Here is a 13,253-nt window from a genome sequence, read left to right as displayed (position 1 = left end):
TCTAAAATGCTGACATCAAATTCAAAACAATATCTGACACCCTGAGGGATAAACCAGGCTACAGGTGATTTGGCATGCAGAGAGTAAATCTGCCACCAGACACAGCCAGGGCCACTTTCCACATGATTAAAAGTCACCACTAGGCATCCCTGGCTGGGGTCAAGAATCTCAAACCAGATGCAGGGACCCTTAGAGTCCTTCCTGTATCTAGCCAGAAGACAGAAAGGGCGATTTAAACCAGGATCTGAGAAGCACCCCATCTGGTACCACCTCTCTCAGAGAGGGAGGAGGCCCAGGGGACAACCACAGTCACCTTTCTAAGGGGATGCACCATCTGTGGAGGCAGCAGCCACCTGTGGAGACCTCTGTGAGGCTGGGGAAGAGGCAGAACCTCATTCTGTGAGATGAGGAAGGCCACGTGAGCAGGAGTTAGGGAGGAGGGGTCCTCCCAGAAATGGCCCCTGGAGACACTTCTTCCAGAAGCAGGATTAGCCAGGCAGGATAGCTTCTAGAGAACCTGTTTTGACTCTTCTGGTGCTGGGAAGGGAGAAGGGTGAATGCACTTCCTTGGCCAGTAGGGTCTCCCAGCTCCATCGGCCCTTTCAGGACAGAGCGTCACTGCCCCACAGACACACAGCCCTTTTAAAGATCCTTTCGAGGTGATGAATTCCTAGATCTGGAGGTCGGTCTGACAGACTTGATTCCTTCACTCTCTGCCTAACTCAGTTACTCCTAGAAAGTCTTTTTCACCATCTCTTCCCACAAACTGCATCCCCAGAGCCCCACAGCCTACCTTGGCACTGGAATCCTTGCTTTCCGAAGCCCCTGGAAAGGCAGAAGGAGGCATGTCAGACAGCCCGAGGGGCCCAGCCACCAGTTCCCCCACAGTCACCCCCCTTCCCCCTTCCCCCTGCCCCTCTACCCCAGGTGCAACCTTCCAGCCACAGGCGGGTGCCCAAGAGTCTTCCGCCTTTGGGGAGGAGGGGGTAGGTGGGAGCTCAGCAGTAACCCCCAACTTCCCTCAGAAGGCAGAAGCGAGGAGGCTGCGACCACCAGGTGGCGGGATGGGGGAAAGCGTTTCCGTCGTGGTGGGGGCGAAGGGCAGGAAGGAGATCTGCCCAGAAAGATGCCCGCGTACCCTCAGGGAAAGAGAAGAGAAAAAGACGCATCCAGAGGGAGGATGGGAGAGCCCCCGCGGCGGTGGTGTTCCCTGGGGGACTGGGAAGAGAGAAAGGATTCCCCATGCCTAGAGGGACCACGGAGCGCGGGGGGGGGGGGGTCCCCGCAGTGATGTGAAGGGGAAAAACTGAGGAGTGGAAAGGGGAACCCAGGCCCTCAGGGAGGAGCAAGCAGTAAGAGATAACACAGGGCGCTGCCCCCAGAGACAGAGGAGAAGGAAAGGATGCCCCATGCCCGCAGGGAGATAGAGAGGACACCCAGGGCGCTGCCCCCGGAAAGGAGGGAAGTGGGTGAGGATGCCTCGAGCCCGGAAGGAGGCGGAGAGATAGCGAACCCCGCGCGAGAGGGCACTCGAGGTGCTGCCCTCCCGGGGAGGGCCAGCCCCCCGCGCTCGGAGCCCGGTAGGGAAAGGGCGCCCGCGCCTCAGCCCCTGGGCGCTCCGAGGCAGCCGGGAGGAAAAGAGAGGGCAGAAGGTATCCGGCGGCCGGCCGTCTGGGGCCCCGGGGAGCGGGAAGCCACAGGACCGTCCACCGGGGAGTCCAGCGCGGAAGGGTCCGGAGCTGGGAGCCCGGGGGCGAGGGGCGCGGGGCGGCGCAGGGCGGACGCGGAAGGCGCGGAGAGGGGGTCCCCGCGCGCCGCGCTGCCCTCGGGGCCCCGGGAAGGTGCCCTGCGCGGCGCGCTCTCACCAGATGAAGTCGGTGCAGTGGCTGCAGAAGGTGGGCTGCTTGAAGAAGCGGGCGGTGAATTTGTGGTTCTTCACCTCGTGCACGTTCTTCTGCCGGAGGGCGCCTTTGCGGGCGAAGCGCACGGTGCTCTCCTCGCCCTCACTCGGCGGCGGCCCCGCAGCCGGGTCAGCCATCTTGCGCGCGGGGAGCGGGAGCCCGAGAGGTGCCGGCCTGGGGCCGCGGGACCGCGGGCTGCGGGCCCGGGAGGCGCTGGAGGAGGCGGCCGCTCTGCGCCCGGGGCCGCGGGCGCTTCCCCTGCGCCGTCTCTGGCGGCCGCGGCGCGCGGAGCTGGGGCTGTCACTTGCCCAGCTGCCGCCGCTCGTCCAGCTGCGCTTGGCACCGCTGGCCCCAGCTGCGGGGGAGGGGGGCGGAGCTCCGTGCAGAGCCCGCCTTCCTCATTTGCATTGAGTCCAGGCCCCGCCCCGTGCCGCCAGCTGCTTTACATATTGGCACCCGGAGGCGGCCGGCCTCCTTGCGAAGTGTTCTCAGCCGCAGCGCTGCGGCGCGGGGACCGCAGCCTGGGTTCTTTAGATCTGAACCTCGCCCCCTACCCCGTCCTCGGCCCGGGTTGCATGAAGGAGATGAGCACCTTGAGTGCTCCCCGCCCGGGGGAACTGAGAGCTGGGAGCGGTGGAGGTGTAAAGGGTGGGCCCGACGGATTCCACCCCCGCCTCTGCAGAGACTGGTACCCATCCACCAGTATCTTTGCCATTGGTCATTCTGCACGCGTCTCTTGGAGGGATGGGCTCCCGCTGTCACTCATTCGAAAAGGCCTTTGGCTCCGCACACTTAACACACACACACACACACACACACACACACACACACACACACGCACACACACACGTACACACGTACTGCAGAGGGAGAGGAAGAGCAATCACTATTTTATATACATATCTAACTCCACCACAAAGACACTTCTTGGCTTTGCTTGCCTGGCCATTTAGAAAAGAGCTCTCTGCCTTCTGTCCATCGCCTCTACAAAGAGACGCAGCTTCAACTGTAAAATGGGGCTGATAAAGAGGGTGGGGAGAAATTTAATAGGTCGGTATTTCCTCAACTTTCATTCATTCCTGACCCATCTTCACAAAAGCTGCTCATATCTGTGCATCATCTGAAAAGAACCTCTATCTGGCTTCTGAGTTTGAAAAGCCAGAGTTATCCATGCTATTAAAATCTCTCCAGATGCTGCCCAGAACATCTGCTTTTGAGGTCTTCTTTTATTTGTTGAGAAGGAAGATTAACAAACGTCAGAGATGTTAAAGACACATTTATATGCAACAGAGACTCTCTCCTGGATGGAATCTGAGGGATGGAAAGGTAACCAAAAGAGTAATAATTGTCTACAGGAGCAATGCAGTGTGATTAGTGCCCTGTCCAGGCACTGTGTCTAAACATCCCCCCCACCATGCCCCACATGCTGGGAACCCAGCGCTGCATTAGACTATAAACTCCTGCACTAGACCTGGGCTGTGAGGCCAGGTGCTGCTCACCATTGTGTTACCTGGCGTCAAGCTCTGTGCCTGACGCCTCCTCAGTGCTCAGTAAATGTTGGTTGAATGAGGGAGTAATTGTGTGAACAAGTGAGTGAACGGAAATGTAAAAGACATTACCGCTTACAAGCACCCACATCCAGTATGTGTTCAATTACAATACACATCAGCTGCTAGGTGGGTGTCACAGGTACAACCCTGTGTAGGTCCAGTAACTTTCATTATGGATAAAGACAGCAAGGCTCAGAGTGGTTAAGACAGATACCCAAAGTCACGCTGTTGTTGAATGGTGGTTCAACCTGCCTAACTACAAAGCATCCTGGTGACAACAGGGTGAAGGAGGATGGAGTTGAACCAGCTGCACTGAACTTCTGCCTGATGAAGCTCAGATTCTATGATGATGATTTGGCCTGGAAGCTGCTGAGTCTAAGTCATCACCAAGTTGCATGTGGAGAGCGATGGCTGTCACAACAGAATGTCCTTTCCCTACGCAGTCATTCAAAGGTAACGAGGAAAAAAATAGCGTTTACTTTTAAGGTTGACATGTTTGGGGAACTGGACATGCCTGTCTATTATTAGTCCTTTAAGAGGCCTCATCACCTCCCAGGGAGGCTTGTGAAAACATCCCAGGAGACGTTGCTGCCAAAGTAGATTTCCTTTGAACTGATGAGCTGGAAGCTTGCAGCCCACATCCTGCCATTTGAACAAGGTGCTCTGGATGACTTTGGTCTGTAACAACAAACAGTACCTCATGGGGCTTGGCCCTGGGGGGTGGAAAGGCTGGCAGATCCTAGAGAACCACTCAGTTCCTGGAGGGGCTGCACCATCTGAAGATGGAGGAGCACAGTTCCCACTGGTCCCAGATCCTATAGGGCGGGGGTCTCAAGCTAATGGCCCCTGGGTACATCTTTTTAGCCAGCCCAGTGAAATTTTTGTTGGTTCACATTTGGTAGAATTTTACCTAAATATCCAGATTCTGACTTCTCTAGGAAAGAAGTTATAGTTACATGGAGCCTGCATTCCTCTACTTACTCATTCATTTGTTCAAGCATTTAGGATTTAACTTATTGAGCATCTGCTATGTGCTGTTCTACATACTGCTAAATAAAACAAACAAAAGTTCCTGCCTTCCTAGAGTTAGTGGGGAAGATGGACAATAACCTAATAAATGAAAAAAATCTATACTAGGTGGCATGGAGATTCATACTGTAAAGAAGACTAAAGCATGGTAAAGGAATGAAGAGTGGCAGTGGCCAGGGAAATCCCTTATGACCAGGGAACCTCTGAGCGAAGATCAGAATGGACATGAGAGGGTGAGCCATGGGGCTATCGGGGTAGAGGGTTCCAGAGGGAGAAAACAGCCAATGCAAAGGACCTGGAGAGGGAGTGTGCTCAGCATGCTGGAGATGCAGCAAGAAGGTCTCTGTGGCTGGAGTGGGAAGAACACATACAAGACAAGGTCCATACAATAGCAGGCCTTGTAGATGTACTGAGAAGTTTGGATTTCACTGCAGTGAACGGGAAGCCACTGAGGGTTGAGAGCAAAGAAATAGCCTGATATGACTTATGGGTTTTCTTTTAAAGATTACCCTGAATACTATATGGAAAATAGATTGAAGGTGGAAAGAGTAGAAGCAGGGAGAGCAGCAGAGGTCATTTGAGTAAATAAGGCAGGAGATGGTACAGTGTCACATGTCATGGTGTCACATGGAGCAAGAAGGCAGCAGCTCCCTATACAACAGGCATGGGCCCTTTAGGCCACCAGATCCCCCGTGTGGTCTACTCTGCTTCTAAAAGAATGAATGCTGGCCACTGGAAAGATTTTAGAGGTAATGAGAGGGCAGGTTTGCTCCGGCAGGGAATAGAATCCCAGATCTCTTTAAGTCCAAGCCTCAAACTTGTATGTTAGTTTCCTGTGGCTTCCATAACAAATTATCCCCAAAATAGGTGGCTAAAAATAGAAGAAATGTATTCTGCCACAATTCTGAAATCGATGCCTGCAGGCCCTTTAGAGAAGAATCTTTCCTTACATCTTCCAAGTTCTGGTGGCTGTTGGCATTGCTTGGCTTCCTTGGCTTGTGGCTGCATCACTCCCATCTCTGCCTCCATCTTCACATCAGCTTCTCTCTGTGTATCAGTCATCTTCTTTTCTGTCTGTCAAATCTCCTCTGTGTATCTCTTACAAGGACATTGGTCATTGGATTTAGGGCACAACCAGATAATCTGTGATCATCTCTTCATCTCAAGATCATTAACTTAATTACTTTGCAAAGATCCTTTTTCCAAATAAGGTAACATTCATAGGTTCCAGGACTTAGAACATGGACATATCTTTGGCAGGGGGTCGAGGGGTGCCACTACTTAACTCACTTGGGTGTGGACAAGTCACTTCCTGTGTCTCACTTTCCTCCTCGGTGAGATAGGGGCAGAGATGCAGTAGTTTGCCTTCCAGATCTTTCATTCAAAGGCTACGCTTTCCAACAGAGTAGTCACTAGCCATACATGGCTATTGAACATTTTGAAAGAGATGTGATTGTAAGTGCAAAATACACCCCAAAATATCAAGTACTTAGTATGAAAAAAATTTTTTAAATATCCCATAAATAATTTTTATCTTTATTGCACGTTGAAATTATATTTTGGGTATATTGGGCTAAATCAAATTTCTCTCTGAAATTAATTTTACTTGCTTCTTTTTGCTTTTTTAATGTGACTACTAAAATATATATATATATAATTATATACATGGCTTACATTATATTTCTTGGACAGCTCTGTCCTAAAGAATAGATTTCAAATAATATTAGCAAATTAATGTTTTAAAGAGGATACTATAAATAAAAGCTCATCTCTATTCTGTGTGGTGTCAGCAATGGTGCCCTGACTGGAAGCTGAAGGACCTGCTTTTAGGATGCTCACTCACGTGGCTGATAAGTTGGTGCTGACTTTGAGGTAGGCGCTCACCCAGGGCTCTGAGCCAGGGACCTTGGTTCTTTATGTGGGCCTCTCCACTGGTAGCTTGAGCTGTCTCAGAGCATGGTGGTTGAATTCCAAGAATGAGTGTCCCAAGAGATAGAAAGTGTACAATGATAGTGCCTTAAAGCCTGATCTGGAAACAGACACAAGGTCATTGCTGACATATGCTATTAATCAAACAGTCAGAGAGCCTATAGTCAAGGGGAGACCCTATGGGTCAATGAAAGGAGTGTCAAAGAATTTGGGGGCCACATAGGAAGAGCCCAATAAATATTTATTGAATTAATAAAATATCACAATCCTCCTCTGACATATAAGGAAACAAAAACTTGAAAAAGTTAAGAAACTCTTAAGGTCATTCTAGGACTGCTACTATTAGTAACTAAAAGCTAATATTAAGAAACAAGAAAGTGTGGCCCATTCAAAGGAAAACAATGTCCCAGTGAGAGACCGCATGGAGAACCTACTAGGCAGAGACTTTAAAACAACCATCTTTAAGATGTTTGAAGAACTAGAGGAAGACGTGGAGAACGTCAAGAAAATAGTGAATGAACACAATGTAAATATCAAGGAAAACCTCAAGAGAAACCAGGAAGAGATTCTAGAGCTGAAAAATACAATAACTGAAATGAAAAATACACCAGAGGGATTCAAAAGCAGATTTCAGTAGACAGACAGTACAATCAGTGAACATGAAGGTAAGACAATTGAAATCCTGAAAGAACAGAAAGAAAAAAAGATTGAAGAAAAGTCAACAGAGCCTAAGGGATCTATGGAAAAGCATCAAGAAAATCAAGATACATATTGTGGGAGTCCCAGAAGGAGAAGAGAGACAGAAAAGTCACAAAGATTATTTGAAAAAATCACAGCCAAAAATGTCCCAAGTTTGATGAAAGGCATGAAGATAAACATCCAAGAAGCTCAAATAACACTAAGAAGTATAAACTCTGAGAGACTCTAATGGAGACAAAATATAATCAAACCGTCAGAAAACAAAGATGAAGAGAGAATCTTGAAAGCAGCAAGAGAGAAGCGCCTCATCATGTACAAGGGGTCCTCAGTAAGATTAGGATCAGATTTCTCGTCAGAAACTTTTGGAAGCTGGAAGACAGTGGACTGATATGTTCGAAGTGTTAAAAGCAAAAAAAAAGAAAAAAGAAAAAGAAAGAAAGAAAAAGAAAGAAAAGAAAGAAAGAAAAGAAAGAAAGAAAGAAAGAAAGAAAGAAAGAAAGAAAGAAAGAAAGAAAGAAAGAAAGAAAGAAAGAAAGAAAGAAAGAAAGAAAGAAAGAAAGAAAGAAAGAAAGAAAGAAACTGTCAACCAAGAATCCTAACTGGCAAAATATTTCCTCAACCTTTGAAGGGAAAATTAACACATTCCTGGGCAAACAAATGTTTAGGGACTTTTTTTTCTAACACTAGATGTGGCCTGTAAGAAACGCTAAAGAGAGTCATGAACACAGGTTGAAACAAAAGGACACTAGATAGTAACTCAATGCTGCATGAAGAAATAAAGATCTCACTAAAGATAGGCAAATGACGATTATAAAATTCAACAGCTAATGTTATTGTAGAAATGCCTTGTAACTCCACTATTTGTTTTCTACACAATTTAAGAGACTTTTCTTACACCTTTTTTTACAAAAGAATTATTAGCCTAAAAGCTGGTATTATTGTAACTTTGGTTTTTAACTCCACATTTTATTTTCTACATAATTTAAGAGACTATTGCATTATAAAAAGTATTATTAGTTTATGTTTTTGGACACACAATGTATAAAGATGTCATGTTGTGACATTAATAAGTAGAAGTAGTGGAGACAGAACTGTATAAAAGCAGAGTTTTGTATGTTATTGAAGTTAAGCTGGTACAAATGAAAATTAGAGTGTTTCAACTTTAGGATGTTAAATGTAATCCCCATAGTAACCACAAAGAAAACAGTTACAGAATATACACAAAAGGAAATAAGAAAATTTAAATGTTTCACTACAAAAAGTCAGCTAAACACAAAAGAAGACAGTAATTCAGGAAATGAGGAATGAAAAGGCTGTAAAGTATATAGAAAAAAAACAGCAAAATGACAAAAGTCCCTCTTTATCAGTAATTAATTTAATTGTAAAAATCTCCAATCCAAAGACAGGTATTGGCAGAATGGATAAAAGCCAGCATGATTCAAATATATGCTGTCTACAAGAGAAGCAGTTTAGATTCAAAGACACAAATGGGTTGAAAATGAAAAAAAGGCAAAAGTAGGATCTTGAAGAGATATTTGTATACTGATGTCATAGCAGCATTATTCACAGTAGCCAAAGTGTGTAAGCAACCCAAGTGTCCATCAACAGATAAATGGGTAAGAAAATCTAGCATATACATACAATGGAATATTATTCATCCTTAAAAAGAAAGGAAATTTTGACATATGCTGCAACATAGATAAACTTTGAGAACATTATGCTGAGTGCAATAAGCTAGTTACAAAAAGACAACTGTATGATTCAACTTACATGAGGTATCTAGAGTAGTCAAAATCATAGAGACAAAAAGGAGAACAGTAGTTGGGAAGAATGCAGAGTTACTATTTAATGGGATATCGAGTTTCAGTTTTGCAAGATGAAGAGTCCTGGAGATGGATGATGGTGATGGTTACAGAATGATGGGTGAACTGAACTGTACACTTAAAATGGTTAAGATGTTAAATTTTATGTTACGTGTTATTTACCCCAATTAAGAAGTGGGAGGGAAAGTCAATGGGTTAATGGATGCAGAATTTCAGTTTGAGAAGATGAAAAAGTTCTGGAGCTGGATGTCATGATGGTTGCAGAACAATGTGAATGAGCTTAATGCCACTGAACTGTGCACTTTAAAATTGGGGTTAAAATTGTAAATTTTATGTTTGTATACTTTATCACAATTAAAAAAAGCAAATGGGGAAAAGCTAATATTGATTTAACACTAAAGGGTGCTAAATCCTTTCCATGCATTGGTATCGCCACTGTATGATTCCTGTATTATATACAGATGAGGAAACTAAGTTGCAAAGTGGTTAAGTAGCTTTTCCAAGGCTCCCTGTTATAAACTGGCAGCACTAAGACTTAAACCCAGGTCTTCTGACTCCAGAGCCCACGCATTCCCTGGGAAACATATTCATGTCTGGTAAGGATAGAACACTTTTGAATAGGAAATCTCTACTAGAAAAGAGAACCAGCAACCTTTAAACAAGATCCTTTTTTTGTTGTTGTTGCAGTATAACAAATATACAATAAGGGACGCCAGTTTTAAGCCTACAACAGAATATGTTTTTACATACTACATGCATACTACATACATACTACATTTTACATACATACTACACCTATGTAATCTCCACCAGATCAAAATACAGATACGTTCTAGCTCCCCAGAAAACCTTCTTGTCCCTTTCCCAGGAAATATCCACTCCAGAAGGAGCCATTGTCTGACTTCTACCTCATAGATAAGATTTATTTATTTTTAAGAACTTTTAAAAATCATAGTATCATATAAAAAATAAAATTTACCATCATAACCATTTCTTTTTCCCAGTTTTATTGAGATATAATTGACACAAAATTGTATTATCTTAATATGTACAAAATAATTATTTGATATAAATATATATTATAAAATGATTACCACAATAAATTTAGTTAACATCATTCACCTCACATAGTTGCAATTTTTTTACCTTGTGATGAGAACTTTTAAGATCTACTCTCTTAGCAACTTTCAAATATACAATATAGTATTGTTAAATATAGTCACCATGGTGTACATTACATCTCCAGGTCTTATTCTCTGTCTGACTTATGTCATTTACCATAGTACCCTCGAGGTTCATCCATGTTGTCACAAATGGCAGGGTCTCCTTTTTATGGCTGAATAATATTCCATTGTTTATATACACCACATTTTCTTTAGCCATTCATCCACTGATGGACACTTAAGTTGTTTCCATGTCTTGTCTATCATAAATATTGCTGCAGTGAACATGAGGGTGCAGATACCTCTTTGAAGCAATGATGTCATTTCCTTCAGATATACTATACCCAGAAGTGGAATTGTTGGATGGTAGTTCTATTTTTTAATTTTTTGAGGAACCTCCATACTGTTATCCATAGTATGGAGTACCAATTTACATTTCCACCAATAGTGCCCAAGTGTTCCCTTTTCTCCACATCCTCACCAACCTCTTTTTATCTCTTGTCTTTTTGATGACAGCCATTCTAACAGGTGTGAGGTGATATCTCATTGTGGTTTTGATAAACCATTTCTAAATGCAAAGTTCAGGGGCGTTAAGTACATTGCACACTGTTGTGCAACCCATCACCAGAACTCTTTTCATCTTGCAAAACTGAAACTCTATACCCATTAAACAACACCCCATTCTCCCCTGCCCCTAACGGTGGCAACCACCCTTCTACTTTCTGTCTCTATGAACTTGCTACTCTAGGTAATTCATGTGAGTTGAATGATGTAGCGTTTATCTTTTTGTGTCTGGTGGTCTTAGTCCTGCCAGGCTGCTTAAACAATAAACATCGACTGGGCGGCTTAAATAAACATGTATTTCTCATGATTCTGGAGGCTAGAAATTGAAGATTACGATGCCAGCATGATCAGGTTGTTATGAGCGCTCTCCTGGTTATGTCCCCATGTGCCCTTTCCATGATGCATGCTTGCAGAAAGAGAGATGGAGAGAGACAGAGGGACAAAGAGAATCTCTTATCACTTCTTCTTTTTATAAGGGCATTAGTCCCACCATGGTGTCTCCACCCTCATGACCTCATCTAAACCTAATTAGCTCCCAAAGGCCCCATCTCCACCTGCCATCCCATTGGGAACTGGGACTTCAACAGATGAATTTGGTTCGGGGGGACACACATATTCAGTTCATAGTACTGGCTGATTTCACTCAGCGTAACATTCTCAAGTTTCATCCACGTTGTAGTACGTGTCAGAATGTCTTTCCTTTTTAAGGCTGATACGGAAGATTAGTCTTGCCTATACTTGAACTTCATATAAATGAGAATGAACAGTTTCTGGATTTTTTTTTCACTCTACATAGTATCTATGAGATTCATCCATGTGTTTTTGTGCATGTCAGTGTTCATTTTTTCTTTTAATGCCCTGCATGAATATACCACAATTTGCTTATCCATTCAATGTCAATGCCATTTGGGTTATTTCCAGTTGGGGACTACTTTGGAAAAAGCCACTATGAACATTCTCGTATGTGTCTTTTCGAATGAATATGCATTCATTTCTCTTTGATCAATATCCAGAAGTGGGATTTCTACAACTGGCTACTTTTAAGCCCTTTGGTCTGACTCCAAACAGCAGGGACTGGTTGTAGCTATGATGTCATATGGTGCCCACTTTGCTAGCTGACGACTTCTTCGGGGAGAAGGCTGTGTCTCAGGCTTGCCCTTCACTCCTTTCAGGACCTCCAGTACCTAGGTGGGTTCTCAGAGCACAGTAGCAAACAGGAACTTGAACAGGAAGTAATTGTGGGTAAACGCTGTGTAATCATGAACACAGCACAATTAAACTCAATATTCAGTTCAGGGAAAGTTCTGGTTTGGCTTACTAAATTCTAGAAGAGGAAACTGAAAAAAAAATGAAACCATGAGGACACAAACGAAGTGGTCAAACCATCCAGGCTGGGGCATTGCTCCCGTGAAGGCCCCCCAGTCCTCCCAGAAGTAATAACAGAGTAATGGCGGCTCAGATCCAAGGGCAGACCTGCTGTGGTAGGGTTCCAGCTCTCCACCCTCATCATTCAAGGGGCTGCAGGAAGTAAGTCAGAAGCCTGCTTGTTCTTTGCCAAAAGAAGGTTAGCAAGGGGAGAGGTTATAGCTCGGTGGTAAGAGTGCCTGCTTAGCATTTACAAGTCATGGGTTCAATGCCCAGTACCTCCACTAAAATAAATAAACAAATGAATATACCTAATTACCTCCCCCTCAAAAAGAAAAAAAAAAAGAGGGTTAGCAACTGTTGGAGACATATTAAAAACCCCCTGGCACCAATCTGAGACTTTTTCCTTAGTGTTCCCAGAATTATTGAGAACAAGTTACGTCAGGAATGGCTCACATTTTGAGATTCAGTGGGGATTTGGTGCCATGTGAAGGCAACACAAAACGTCATGGCAGTGTCCCCATTGTGGGATTCAGGGATGCAAAGGGATGACTAGGTCTGAATACGGAGAACTTTCTCTTTCTCTTTCCTCCCAGGACGCCTGGGAAAAAAGGAACTGGGAACGCCTTCTGCACAGGGAAGCTGAATTGCGGGGGACACTGAGTTCCGCTTTATTTTCTTACTTGGCATTTCTCAGCAGGGCCCAGACTAGGGTGAGGAGAGTGAGGCACTTGACTTGAGTCCCAAATTTAAGGGGCACCAAGAAATCAGTAAGCAAAATAAATAATAGTTCAATGCAATATATTTAAAAATCATGAAACTTTATGCGGTACACCAGAAATTGACACGTTATAAACTTGACTCTACTACTATAAAAAAAAAAATCAAAACTCATGCTAAAGAAAAAACCCATGATGAAGAAAATATCAACTTTTTAAACGAAGATAGAGTCTCATGACCGGACTTAGGTTGAGGTGAGGCCAAGTCATGCAGGTTCAGGGTAGGTGGTTGAAGTTGTTAGGATTCAATGAGCTAACACCTGCAGTGTGCTTGGAACAAGCTATAGATGTTTTGATTCGTATCACTATTATTATTTCATATTAATCATAATTCATTTCCTATCATCATAATTATTATTATCATTAGATCATTATTTAAATATCATCATTATTCTTCCTAGGAGAGGGAGGGTTGTGTCATCACTTGGAGTAGCGGGGATCTGCTGTTCCC

At 44.4% G+C, this 13,253-nt stretch overlaps 1 protein-coding gene across 2 annotated transcripts in view; it reads right to left on the bottom strand.

The window, feature by feature from the left end:
- The window catches only part of PRKCB (protein kinase C beta), a 297,608-nt gene extending 295,366 nt beyond the window's left edge, over nucleotides 1–2,242 (bottom strand). The window contains exons 1-2 of one of the 2 annotated variants that reach the window (XM_031433035.2): nucleotides 1,866–2,242; nucleotides 794–825 (exon numbers count right to left, since the gene is read on the bottom strand). In XM_031433035.2, coding sequence (XP_031288895.1) covers nucleotides 794–825; nucleotides 1,866–2,038 — 205 coding nt within the window. In that variant the 5' untranslated portion in view covers nucleotides 2,039–2,242. The remainder of the gene's footprint in view (nucleotides 1–793; nucleotides 826–1,865) is intronic. The other variant, XM_031433036.2, reaches the window with a different exon arrangement.
- Nucleotides 2,243–13,253: the final 11,011 nt, after the last annotated feature.

Source organism: Camelus dromedarius, chromosome 24 (assembly GCF_036321535.1).
Source record: "Camelus dromedarius isolate mCamDro1 chromosome 24, mCamDro1.pat, whole genome shotgun sequence".
Lineage (NCBI taxonomy): Eukaryota > Metazoa > Chordata > Mammalia > Artiodactyla > Camelidae > Camelus > Camelus dromedarius.
The sequence above is the reverse complement of the archived record's forward strand: the minus strand, read 5'-3'. Positions and strand labels throughout refer to the sequence as shown.